This window comes from Lynx rufus, unplaced genomic scaffold (genome assembly GCF_022079265.1).
Source record: "Lynx rufus isolate CCGP_SWC_20201006 ecotype Redwood Valley unplaced genomic scaffold, mLynRuf1.p SCAF_1, whole genome shotgun sequence".
Taxonomy (NCBI): Eukaryota; Metazoa; Chordata; class Mammalia; order Carnivora; family Felidae; genus Lynx; species Lynx rufus.
Genome location: NW_025814823.1, coordinates 178,003,937 through 178,017,080, shown reverse-complemented (window position 1 = coordinate 178,017,080; position 13,144 = coordinate 178,003,937). Strand labels below are relative to the sequence as shown.

The window sequence follows — 13,144 nt, the reverse complement described above, 5'->3', positions numbered from 1 at the left end:
ACTTTCTCACATCACAGAGGCTAAGCCTCACAACCAGCCTGGCACTAGGGAATTCTACAGACAAGGAAGTGCGGCCCAGAAGCATGAAATAACCTGCCTCTGTCCACTGAGCAGGACAGAGGCAGAGCTGGCTTCGACTCTGGGTCACCTGGCTCTGGGCCCCAGGCTTATTAAACGGCAGCCTAAGGGCTCTGGAGTCCGCTAGCCTGGCTCCCTGTTGTCGCACTGCCTTACCTTTGCTGTATGACCTCGGCAAGTTTCTTAACCTCTCAGGTCTCAGCTTTGGCATGTGTAGAATGGGAAGAAAACAACCAACAAAGCGGTCCCTGCTTCCTAAGGGTGAGAGCAGGGGCCAGTGTGGAGCCTGGTCCTCTGTCCAGGGCTCTAGCCCTAATGCCTCTTGTTTGGGGAGGGCTCCCTGGCCCCCACGCCCCTGTCAGGGTGGTAAGCTCCCCTTCCCCAGGGCACTGTCTCCTCCTGGTGGCCAGGAGAGGGGAGATGTGGATTGTTTCCTTTCTGAGGGCGGGGACTTTCTGGTTCACCTCTGTGTGCTCTGCATTTCTTACCGGGTCCAGTTGCCCCCACTCGCAGACTGGCAGAACACTGCCAGGGATACAGGGACCCTGTATGCCAGGGATACAACGGTAGTGCTAAGAGCCTTGTCAGGGTGGCCTGGGCTGGGCGATAGCCACCGGGCCTCAGAAAGGGCAGAGGCCTGTTGTCTCCACTTTAGGCCTGAGTCTGGGGACTTGTTCTGAAATGTTGGTGTGTCAGCGGGCCCCTCAGGCTTTAATCAGGCTTGCTGGTAGGGGCTGGGAGGTGTTTGTTCATTGCTCTGACATCTAAATGGCGTCACGCCCATGGGCCATTTAAAATGCTCCGGTGCCAAAGATGGGGCCAAGGACAAGCCTCCTGTGGGCCACAGAGCAGAAACACTCTCAGGACCCCTGGGATCAGTCCTGGATTTGTCACTGGCTCACTGAATGGCCTCCCTCCCTGGGCCTCAGTTTACCCACCTGGGTATCAGTGACGTGAGCTAGATGACTTCCGTGGAGTTTGAACACATGGGCTTTGGCACAGGAGAGACCTCGGTTTGAATCGTGTGCTGCTGGGCAAATTTCTTAACCTTCAACAATTTGCACCTCGGTTTTCCCCATCTGTAAAGTGGGGGCTGTGAGAGATACCTAGTTCTTAAGGGTTATTGTGGGGACTAAATGGGCTAATGCACACAGAGTAGCTAGCTGGCACTCAATAATGTGTAACGCTACTCGTTAAATCAGTTACATGCTCTGTGTGTGCGTTAGGTGGGTACCGTGCTGCAGCGTGCTGGGCAAGGCTAGGAGGGACATACTCCTTGTGTCGGTGACTTCCGGGCTCCTCTTGTCCAAGTTGAGAGCACAGGCTCTGGACTTAGGCCTGCATTTAATCCTCATTGCACCACTCCCAGGCTGTGTGGCCTTGGGCAAGATCCTTAACCTCTCTGAGTCTCTGCCTCCTCATCACACGAGATATAGGGATGATAATACCACTCCCCAAAGGTGTAATTGGAATCATGTCTTAGGCCAAGTATGCAGTAGGTACTCAGTTATGGTGCTGTGCCTCAGTAGCGATCAGCAAACATTTATGGGACATCCGCTGCCTGGGTGGCCTTGGACTGGGTTTTAAAGAGAATGCCCAGAAGGCATCCAAGGCTTCAGTTTTTTCCTCAAAGTGTTCCCTGTGAAGAGACTTTGGGCCGATGCTTTGGGCAGCTTTATTTACCTCCCTCATCCCCATTCCACCTCTGCCTTGGAACCTCTTTGCACTTTGTCACTGTCACAGGCCCCAGTGTGTTCTCCGTGAGGCTCACAGGGATGCATAGGAGCTCAGGCTCTGGATCTGGCCCACCAGATCACACCCCGCCTTGGCCCCTTGGTAGTCTCAGATTGAGCAAATTGCTCGGCTTCACGGTGGCTCATCTTTGTTGTGGGTGTCAGGGTAGAACCTCCCTCTTGGGGTTGCTGCGAGGGTGAATTGTGATCACCCGGGGGCACAGCACCTGGATCACTGTAAATGTTAAGTAATATGCGCTGCAGCTGGGCATTTGACATTGGTGCGTCTAGAGGCCTGTTCCTGGAAGTCAAGGGAGGCTGGACCCATCCCGAGGGCCCTACGGCACATCGCACAGACCTGGCATGCGGGATGAATGTTGAGTAAGTGAGTGGAGGGGCCATAGCTTCTCTAGGGCAGGTTCCTTCTGGCACCAGGCATGGGGCAAGGAGACTCAGGACCTATCCCAGCCCTTGGGGACTTGAGAGAAATCAGAGGGGTCTGTGCAGGGGGACATGGGCTGCAGGGGGACATGGGCTCCAGGGTGCCATGGGTACCCTGGTGAAGGGCCATGAAACCAGACTGGGGGAAGAGGATCTGGCCAGAGAAGATGCCCTGTTTGAATCTTAGATTAAGAATAAGGCAGGTGAAGATGGTGTGAACCTGTGTGTACATGTGTGAGTGAGTGAATGAGTGTGTGTATGTGTGTGTGTGTGTGTGTGTGTGTGTGTGTGTGTGTGTGTGTGTGTGTGTAAAAGCCATTGCAGGCACATGGAATATCTCTAGATGGAAACAGGGAACAGCCTGATATGCTCAGGGGACTCTAAGCCTGTTGGAGCACCAAGTTTAGGAAGAGGGGTGATGTAAAAGGCCATGGTAGGCATTGAATGCCAGAATGAAGGGCTTGTTTCTGGTCGGTATGCATGACCACTCTCCCCACCCACATGCTTTAAGGGACAGGGAAGTGAAACAGGGTTTGAAGGAGAGGGGAAAATAAATAAAAGAAGGGAATGTGGGTCTTTAGGGGTCCTGTCTCCTTCCCCAAGCTGGCTCCAGGGTTGACCACCAGAGGTACTCGTATTGACGATCTGTATGGAGAAGGCTGATGTGTGGGGAGAGGGGCTTCTAGTCAGCCACGTTGGGTGGCAGCACCTCCCTCCCATGCTGATGGCTTAGCCCTGCCAATCAATACCTTGGTAGCCCTGGGAGCTTAATGGACAGACTGGGGGTGGGGAAGGGCCCTTTACAACATCACCAACATCACCGTTCTGGCTGGGTTGGGTGTAGGGACTGTGACGGGATAGAGGGGGAAAGCCTGGGGCTGAAGGGGGTGGTGGGAGTGTGAACCTGAGCCAAACTCAGATCCAGAGGTGGGCTCCACCTTCCTCCTCCCTTTTCCACCTACAGATGCCGGCTGGGGGAAAATCCATGGGCTCTAGAGCCAGAGATGGGTTCAGATCTTAGCTCTGTCGTTTTGTGTGCAACGTGGATGAGTCCCTTGGCCTGTCTGTGTCTCCCTTTGTCACAGGGACAGGAATCATTCTGACCAGCCCAGATTGTGTGAGGAGGAAGGAGACCTTGCTTGCAAAGTGCTTAGCTCAGGCCCCAGCACAAAGCAAGTACCTAGCAAGTGGGAGCCAGTGTTAGTTTCTCCCTCACGAATAATAAGAAGCCACAGAGCACTGGGGCTGGCAGCCACTCCTGGGCCTGAGTCCAGGCCCGCTCTCTAGGAAGAGTTTGTGGGGAGCTGCATTTTGGGACGGAGAGCAGGGCTGACTTTACCCGGGACCACTCCTGGAGGGGGGAATTGAGACTTTGGAGAAACTCTGAACGCCCTCAGCAGGGCTGGCAACATTGCTGCTGGAGGAGGAGGCAGGCGGTGGTGGAATGTGGCCGGAAGTCTGTGGGCTGCCCCTCCTGGGACGGGGAGACCCTCCCTTTCTGGGCAGGCTGCCTGGAGACAGGGGCATGGATTGTATGAGGCCTCAAGGATGGGGACCTGGGCGGGAGGGGGCAGTGTGACCCCATCCTCCTCTTGAGTAGGGGGAGTGAGCTCAAGGCCTTGAGCCCTTTCATGTTTAATCCCTGCTCCAATCCCTGCCCCAGCCATGGCTTGTGGCCAGAACAAGTTGCCATCCTGAATAGAGGTAGGGGCGGGGGTGGAGAGAGGAGAGAGTGAAAGCAGGCAAGGGTGAAGGGGTGGAGAGCTTGAGCTCTAGACTGAGATGGATTTGAATCTGGATTCCTTTTCTCAGTAGTGAGTGTCTTTGGACAAGCGATGTAACCTCTCTAAGCCTCAGTTCCCTCATCTGTAAAGTGGGTACGATAATTATAGAACTCATAGGCCCGCCCTGGGAATCACATAAGATAGTTTACCTAAAGTGATTCTTAGCACAGAGGGAAGCGCTCAGTAAGTCGTGGCGTGGCTGTTCAGAAAACAAAATACAAGAGAAAAAAAGAAAAAAGTTGTGGCTGTGTTGTCTTTTTCTCTGAGATAGATTTTTTTTTAATGTTTATTTTTGAGAGAGAGAAAGAGCATGCACGCAAGCAGGGGAGTGGCAGAGAGAGCGAGAGAGTGAGGAGGGCAGAGGATCTGAAGCAGGCTCTGTGCTGACAGCGGTGAGCCCGATGCGGGGCTCGAACCCAGGAACTGGGAGACCATGACCTGAGCTGAAGTTGGACATTCAACCAACTGAGCCACCCAGGAACTCCTGAGATAGATATTACGAACAATCCCCATTCTGCTAGTGAGAAAACTGAGGGGTTAAAGAAATCAAACTGGGGCGCCTGGATGGCTCGGTCAGTTAAGCGTCTGACTCTTGGTCGCAGCTCAGGTCGTGACTCACGGTTTGTAAGTTAAAGCCCTGTGTCAGGCTCTGCGGTGAGGAGCCTGCTTGGGATTCTCTCTCTCTCCCTTTCTCTTTGCCCCTTCCCCCGCCAAAAAAATAAACTTAAAAAAAAAAAAAGATACCAAACCGAGTGGTGATTCAGGGTGGAGCCAGGTGACCCCAGACGTCAGTTAGTGCGAGTCATTTTGTTGTTGACTACATGTGGTGTGTGCTCACTCGTGCTGTGTGTGTACATAAGTGATGTGTGACCATGTCTGTGGAAGGTGGGGAGATATAGGAAGCCCCCACACGTGTCTTCAGAGCATGAGTGGGTCCATGAGGCCGAGATCTTCAGCCAGAGGGAGCAGTCGTGGCTGACGGATGCGCCAGAAGGAGGGGACCTGGGTTGATGTCTGGAAGCTGGCACTGAGATCACCCCATGGAAGGTTCACCCCAGGTGCCTGAGAGAGGAGGCTCGGAAGGTAGGAGAGGCTAGACTGTAAAGGCCCCCGAGCGGGTGCTGTGGGCGGTGGGGAGCCAGGCAGAGTGTGGGGTAGGAACCGAACTCGCCTTGTGCGTTAGAGAGCTGGGCTCCACTGCAGGCCAGGCCGAAGGCGGGGGGCCCTGTCCCACCAGACACCTTGTCTGTGCCAGGCCTGGGACCTCAGTGGACCCCGGTGCGGGGAGATGTGAACCTGTCAGCCCATTGTTGCCTCTGTGCAATTCCTGGATGGGGGAGTGAATATTTCCACCGGAGCCCCAGCTCTCAGGGCAGGGAAGGGGCTGGCAGGGGGGTGGTAATTGGGAGTCTTGGGCTGCATGGGGACCCCTCTATATGCCATCCTGCTGTGGGAAAAGCTGCTTCGACCCAAAAGGTAATTTGGGGTGGGGGGAAGGCAGAGTGACAGAAGGTGCCTTCCTGTGCCTAAGGACACATCCTGTCTGTGCCAGCCCTGCTCACCTTGTGAGAGCTGTGCCAGTCTGGTTTTGTTCACCCTGCAGCTCATCAATAGCCCAGACGACTGTGTACCTGGAGGGGCGTTAGCCAGCAGACAGCTGCTCTGACTATTCTAGGAAAGGCCTGGAAGGCAGGCCTCCTCTTAGGTACCGGGGCCAAGCGGCCTGCTACCCCATGAGCAGGAGAGGAGGAGGGAGAGATTGGTCCCGAGGCAGACGCAGGAGCCCCGCTTGTCCGCGTTCTGGCTCCGTGGCCCTGGAGAGATGCCTCAGAGGTCCAGTGACCTTTGCGAAGCGAGCTCTACCTGGTGCCCACCTCCAAGAGTGGCTGAGGGAATTGTAGGAGGTACCACAGAGGGCTTCGGAGCACAGTGCCTGGAAGGAAGTGCCTAGGAAAGCCTAGCAGCTGATAGCTTTGCAGACGCCCCTTGCCACCACTCTGTTGGGCATTCTGCTTGTCTGGGTAGTAAGTGGTGGGGCTGATTTTGGCCTCTAGGTTTCCCTCATCCTCACCACAGTCATTTAGCACACATTGGCTGGGCACCTCCTGGGGCCAGAGCTGGAGACCTCCGGATGAGCTGGACAGGCTAAACTCTGGGGACACTAAGCCATTACTGTAGTGCCCAGAGGCCCTAACCCAGCTGGAGGATGGGGAGCAGAAAAGGCTTCCAGAGGAGGCACCTGAGGGCAGGTGTCAGCTGGGCAGAGGGCGCAGGGTACCCTGGGCAGAGGGCCTGACCTGTGCAAAGGCCTGGGGCTCCCCAGAGGTCCTGCCCAGGAAGCCCAGGGGCCTCACTGCCTTTTCAGAAGGATGGACTCTGTGTATGTGTCAGAGGCCCACCCCTGCTACCTCCCTTGGGAAGAATGTGACCACAGAACGTGGCTTAAATGGTGGAAGCTGGGCAAGATGGATTGTTCCCCCCACATCCTGGAGAAGGGCCACCGGATAGCCCCTGCTGACCCTGGGTCACCCACACTGCCTCTGTCCAGTGGGCCAGGGAGAAAATCGTTAATGGGAGGCTGGCTTCTGGGGCAGGGCAGCTCCCCTTGGGGACCCAGGGTAAGGAGATTGGTTTGACCTCTGGTCGATAAGGTCTCCTGTGAGCAGGAGGAGAGTTGGAGGACAGGGAAGGAGGCTGGAGGCCTGCCCTTGGGGGAGGGGACAGGGCCGGGCTACCTCAGGAAGTCATACCAGGAAGGTCGAGGGCCGTGGGTGGGGGGGGTCTTCAGGACATGCGCCCACCAGGTGTGAACCTCAGGGGCCGATGGAGCTCTTCCCTCCCTGAGCATCAGGATATGGAAGGGGGTGGGTCCCAGGCGTCAGAGCCTGGCTGTGAATGGTGACAGGGGCTGGCCACGGAGAATAGAGGAAGTAAAGGGCGTGCACCCTTGGTGGGCCTTGCATCACTGGCCATGTGGCTCGAAGCCTCAGTTTCTAGATCTGTTAAATGGAGGTGGTAAGCATCCCCATGCTGCAGGGGTGTCTGGAAGGACCGGAAACAATAGCATCTTCCCAAAGTGTGATTTGCGAGGAGAAGTGCCCTGTGTGTAGGGACAAGGAGTGTGATCTGAGGGTGTTTCCGGAGAGGCTTCACGGTGAGCCTCTTAATGCCCCTTGGGTTCCCTCACTTACACCTACTGAGAGCGTACTCTGTGCCGGGCCCTGTTCTAAGACTTCCGTGTTTCATCTGCAGGGCAGCCTGTGACGTGGGTGCCACTGTCATCCCTCTTGTTTTCTACGTGAGGAAACTGAAGTACAGAGGGGTTAGTGACTTGCCTGGGGTCTCTTAGCTAGTGAGTGGCGCACCCCTGGGTTTCGAATCTGGGACCTCCTCCTGATCGTGCCGGAGGCGCAAGTGGGGCCCAGCCAAGTGGGGCTGAACGAAGGGCTTTGGGGCCATAACTGGGGCTTACTCTGCCGTTGCCTGTACTGTGACCTTGTCAGTTTAGCTTTGGGGCCTCAGTTTCCTCACCTATAATGTGGGATGATACTTCCACCCCGAGGATGATAGTGAAGGTTAAATACTGTGGTCCTGCTGAATTGCTTGTGGGGCCCAGGCCAGCGTCAGAGGACATATGTAAGTCAGCTTGGGGACAGAGACCCTGGGCCGGGCACGGGGTGTGCGATGAGGAAAACACAGTTCCTGCCCTTGGGAGCTCACAGTTGAGAGGTGAGACAGTTGCTTGGGCAGCCCTGGTCCCTGGAGCCCTGCCCTGGACTGAGTGGGGCCATACTGTCATGGGAATGGGGTCCTGCATGCCTAACATCGTGTCAGACCTCATGGGCACACAGAACAAACTGAGAACGCTGTCCGGGCTTCAAGAATAATTCAGTTCAGATGGAATGGGGCAGATGTACATTTAGGAAAGGAAAGCATAGGAAAACCTAATTTAATACTAAATGGAATGCCAGAACTCCACATCTTTTCAATGTTCATTTGTTTATTCATCCATGCATTCAATAAATATTTGAGTTTCTACCGTGCTACGTGCTGGGGATATAGCAACAAGCAAGAAAGAGACAGCCCCAGCTTTCATGGTGCTGTCAGCCTAGTCAGGGGGAGCCAGACAAAAACCAGATAAATAGAAGTCATGTCAGGTTGGTCAGTGTTAGAAAGAAAAAACAAAGCATGATAGAGAGATGGAGAGTGACAGAGGAGTGGGGGCTGCTTCAGAGAAACAGTCAAAGAAGGCCTGTCTCAGGATGTGACACTGAGCAGAGACCCTAATGAAGTAAAGGGGCCAGAATGTATAAATCTGGGAAAGAATATTGAAACCAAGGAAAAAGCACGTGCAAAGGCCCCGAGGCAGGTATGTTTTGTGTTTGGAATCCTCAGCAACGTAATAAGGCAGCCAGTGTAACTGGTGGTGAGGGAGTGGTAAAAGATGAAGGCGGCGGGGCGCCTGGGTGGCGCAGTCGGTTAAGCATCCGACTTCAGCCAGGTCACGATCTTGCGGTCCGGGAGTTCGAGCCCCGCGTCAGGCTCTGGGCTGATGGCTCAGAGCCTGGAGCCTGTTTCTGATTCTGTGTCTCCCTCTCTCTATGCCCCTCCCCCGTTCATGCTCTGTCTCTCTCTGTCCCAAAAATAAATAAACGTTGAAAAAAAAAATTAAAAAAAAAAAAAGATGAAGGCGGCGGGGCGGGGGGGGGTTGCTCATCATGAAGGACCTTGAGGCTGTGGTGGGGACCTTTGTCGAGATGTGATGGAAGTTCTGGAGCGTGTGAAGGGGGAGGATTATACTAAGTGACTGGGTTTGGTGGAAGACAGACTACCAGGGGGCAAGAATGGGAACAGGAGGTGGCGAGGAGGTGGCTGCAAGTTGTCCAGGTGAGAGGCCATGTTCAGGAAGTGAGACTGGAGAGTTATATGTCAGCATAGCCAGAGGCCGCTTCCTGGAGGATGTGGTCAGACATGAACTAAACCTCTGGGGATACGGGGACTTTTGGTGGGAGGTGCAAAATGAAGTCTTCTCCAAGAGCGGCCAGCGGTGTGGGCAGATGCTGGGTGAGTGTGGGTGAGCATGAGGACTCTCTGGACATGGAGAGGAGAGTCCCCGGCTCCTGGGGATGAGTGACAGTGGATTTTGGCCCATTCCTTCCCAGGGTGATTTGGCAGCCTCTGTCCTTCCCTGCCGTGCACCCAAACGACAGTGATATGCCCCCCACGCTTCTCCCATCTCCGTGTCCATGTTGGTACTTTACTCCCCACTTGCTCGCTTTATCCTCATGGCCACCCTGGAATGTGGTCGGGGTCGGGGCTCCGCTCTGCTGTTTTACTGGGAAGGAGTCGGTGTGGCCAAGGTCAAATGCTCTATGCTGCTTCCTTTAACTTGGTGCTGTGGTGGAAAGATGGCAAGTGTTGTTGTCCCGTAGACCTAGGCCTGATTCTTAGCTTTGCCACTTCCTGGCTGGGCCCCCTTGGTCAACTTGCCTCACCTCTCCGAGTCTTGGTTGCCTCATCTGTGAAACAGGGGTGGTGGGGCGCCTGGGTGGCTCAGTTGGCTAAGCGTCCGACTTCGGCTCAGGTCACGATCTCACAGCCCGTGAGTTCGAGCCCCGCGTCAGGCTCTGGGCTGACGGCTCAGAGCCTGGAGCCTGCTTCCGATTCTGTGTCTCCCTCTCTCTCTGCCCCTCCCCCGTTCATGCTCTGTCTCTCTGCGTCTCAAAAATAAATAAACGTTAAAAAAAAAAAAAAAAAGAAACAGGGGTGGTAACAGGGCAGGTATGAGTCTGGGCCAAGGCCTCATACAGAGCCGGCACACGGGGGCTCTGGCTCTTTGCTGTGAACGCAGCTCCTATCTGCAGGGGACCTAGGACCTCCCAGGTAGATCACTGATGCCCCTTTCCCTGCCCAGGTGCTGGTGGCCGAGGAGAACGTGGACTTCCGCATCCACGTGGAGAACCAGACGCGGGCTCGGGACGATGTGAGCCGTAAGCAGCTGCGGCTGTACCAGCTCTACAGCCGGACCAGCGGGAAGCACATCCAGGTCCTGGGCCGCAGGATCAGTGCCCGCGGCGAGGACGGGGACAAGTATGGTAGGTGCCGGCCCCGCCCCCCTAACTGGGCCCCTCTGAGACCTCAGGTTCAGATCCCAGCTCTGCCGCGTCCCGGCTGTGTATCTTGCACCTGGCACCGAGCCTTTCTGGCCTTCAGGTTCCTCATCTGTAAAATGGAGCTGCAGTAAGTAGTGTATCCCCTGAGAGCCTTTGTGGGGCACTAACTGAAGCTGTGAATCAAAAGTGCTTTTGCCGGCAAATGCCAGTGGTCGTGGGTAGCTGCTCCCCATGGCCTTGCTTCACCAGCCCCAGGTTCAGGTGCTTGGAGAGCGGGGAGTCTCTAGGGAATGTTATTTGGGTGCTGCCGGTGGTGCTGGAAATCGGCCTGGGGTGAGGGTGGGTGCTCCTGTGTGCAAATGGGTGTGTGTTCTGCGAGCTTGAGCTTGAACACCTGTGAGGAATGGGAGCGCTCGCTCTTAGCACCTTGGGCTATGGTCCCTTTGACCTGCCCTTGACCCCGGAACTGTCCAGCCCTCCTCTGAGATGTTTGGGAACCATCACTCGCCTCATGCTGCCTCTGCAAGGGGGCTGGGAGGAATGAGACACCATGACCCCCTTCCCTCCCCAGGCCCCCTGCCCACAAAGACCCTCAGCAGTAAGAGAAACAGGACTCCAATTTCCTAGAGCTTGGAGTGGATCTTGGGAGAGGCACTGAGCAAATACTGACCTTGCCCCATGGGTTCTTGCCTTCTTAGGCCAGGATTTGGGTGGGAGGTGTCCCGGGCCCCGGCCTTGGGCAGGGGAGCCGGGGCTGTGGGTGGCCAAGGCATGGGGCTGGGACCGGGGTCCTGTGTATGCACTGTGGGACTGCCAGCCTAGGCTTTTCTGGGATGATGCCCCGCCTGCCCGCCGGCCCCTGCCCATTGCAGTCAAGACGTGACAACAAGACAAATAATTTCTTGGACCTTTTATCTTGGACACCATTTATTTTCCCTCCGCCCCAGGGCAGGACTGACCTCATGGTAGGGCCCAAGTGCGGCAGCTGCACCGTCACTGGGGGCTGGGGCCGGCCAGGCCGGGCAGGGCTGGGCCGGGCTGGGCTCCCCGTCTCCAGGCCAGCTGCCTCCCTTCTCCCTGTGCCATCACTCTTTACTGCCTCCGTTCCCCTCCCTCCCTCCCTCCCTCTTTCCCCTTCTTCCTTTCTCAGTCTTGCTGCTGGTGCTGCTGCTGCTTTCAACCGGCCCCTTTCTCTGAGTCCTTCTCCTATCCTTCTGGGTACTCATCCCTTCCCCTCTTTGTTTCTGTCCACCTCTTCCCCCCACCTCCCCACCATCTCTGCCCTCCCTGCCTCCCTCCCTCAGACCACAGCTCTCCAGTCCCTCCGCCCCACCTCTCTCAGGTCCTCTGCTGGCTGCCTCTCAGGGGCCTCTGTCTCTCTGTGCCCCCCGCTGTGCTGGGCAGACCCAGGTGGTGCTTTTCCCTGGGATCTGCTGTCCTCTTGCTGCCAGGGAAGGGGCAGCTGGCCGGCCGGGCGGGAGGAGGGTGCCCTCCTGGGGAGTCCCCGGAGCTCTCACTGGCCCCTCCAGGCTGGGAAGAGTAGAGGGGGGTCAGACTCTGGTCTGAGCCATCTGTCCACGCCCTGAGACAGGAGGTAGGAGCTCGGGAGGGAGAGGAGCCCAGAAATGGCCACCCCCTCACTCCAGAAGTTACTTGCCTCTTGCTTCCTCTGCCTCAGCCAGAGACTTAGGGGATCTCACCTGCTGCGTGACGTCAGGCAAGCCCTTCGCCTCCTCTGGGCCTCAGTTTCCCTTGTACAATACAAGGGTTGGACCAGAGCAGTGCTTCTTAAACATGAACATGCCTGTGAATCACTCAGGGACCTTTTTAAATGCTGATACTGATTTGGTGGGTCCGGAGTGGGGCCTGAGCGCTGCATTTCTAACCTGCGCCCAGGTGGTGTGCAGGGACCGCACTTTGAGTATCCAGGAACTAGCCCGTTTTGGCTTCTCCAGCTCCACAAACCCCAGATTTAATCACTCTCTCTCAAGGAATATGTTTATCACTCCTCCACCCCCCTGACACCTAGGGCAGCGTGGGGCTCTGCTGACTGCGGAGGCTGCTTCATTTAAGTGTCGCATTAGAAACGCAGATGAGGCGAAGGGACCCCATCTGTGAGCCCTGGGAGAGGAAGTGAGACAATGGAGCCAATTGAGGCTTCCAATCTAGATAATCAATACAAATATTATTGGGAGGGTGATTTATGTGGCCAAGCCAGCCTGGAGGATGGGGCTGTGTTAGGGGCCTGCCCTGCCTGTGGGGGGATGGGCAGCCAGTAGCCCCCAGCCAGGCCGGTGGCGGGGGGGGGGGGGCCTCCCCGGACAGTCCGAGAGCCTGCTCCCTCCTTCTCGGGACTCTGTGCAGCTGAAAGAATGATGCAGCCCACGGTTTACATCTACGTGCAATTATAATGCAGTCGGGGACTTGCGGCAAACACCAAGTATAAACAGAATCCCCATGAACACATGGAGTCTGGAACCCCGACAGACACTCATGGCCTCAGATTCAATGGCGTCCAGAGGTGGTAGACTCTGGGCGGGCCCAGGGCACAGGCCCACCTTAGTCTGGGTGCCCTGCCCAGGAGCTCTTGGCCTGCCGTCCCCATGAGGAGTCTTTGGTGAAATCTGCATGGAGGGGAGCACACCCCCACACCATGCTGCTCTGCAAGAGGGTCTCCCCATGACTTCCTAAAACTTTCCCAGAGCATCTGAGGGCCCTGCGGGTGGGCCAGGCTCTGGCCAAGAATGGGAGCCAGGAAGTTGGAGGTTTAAGTCGTGGGACACCTGGCAGGCCGGTGGCTCAGGACCTGGTCACCCTGCCCACCTGGGGTTCTTACAGCAGCCTCTCCCCTTCCGGCTCTTGGTCCTGGCCTTGTAGGCAGTAACCATGTTGAAGAAACAGCACCAGACCATGCAGGACACCTGGGTTTTGTTGCAGCCGTGCCACCGAGCAGCCCGCGGAGCTTGGGGCAAGCTTGTCTGGCTCCGGGCTCCAC

General features: G+C 56.3%; 1 protein-coding gene across 1 annotated transcript in view; it reads left to right on the top strand.

Annotated features, from left to right (window-relative positions):
* The window catches only part of FGF18 (fibroblast growth factor 18), a 31,863-nt gene that overhangs the window by 4,231 nt on the left and 14,488 nt on the right, over positions 1–13,144 (top strand). The window contains exon 3 of the mRNA XM_047076724.1: positions 9,951–10,131. Within this exon, the coding sequence (XP_046932680.1) occupies positions 9,951–10,131 (181 nt within the window). The remainder of the gene's footprint in view (positions 1–9,950; positions 10,132–13,144) is intronic.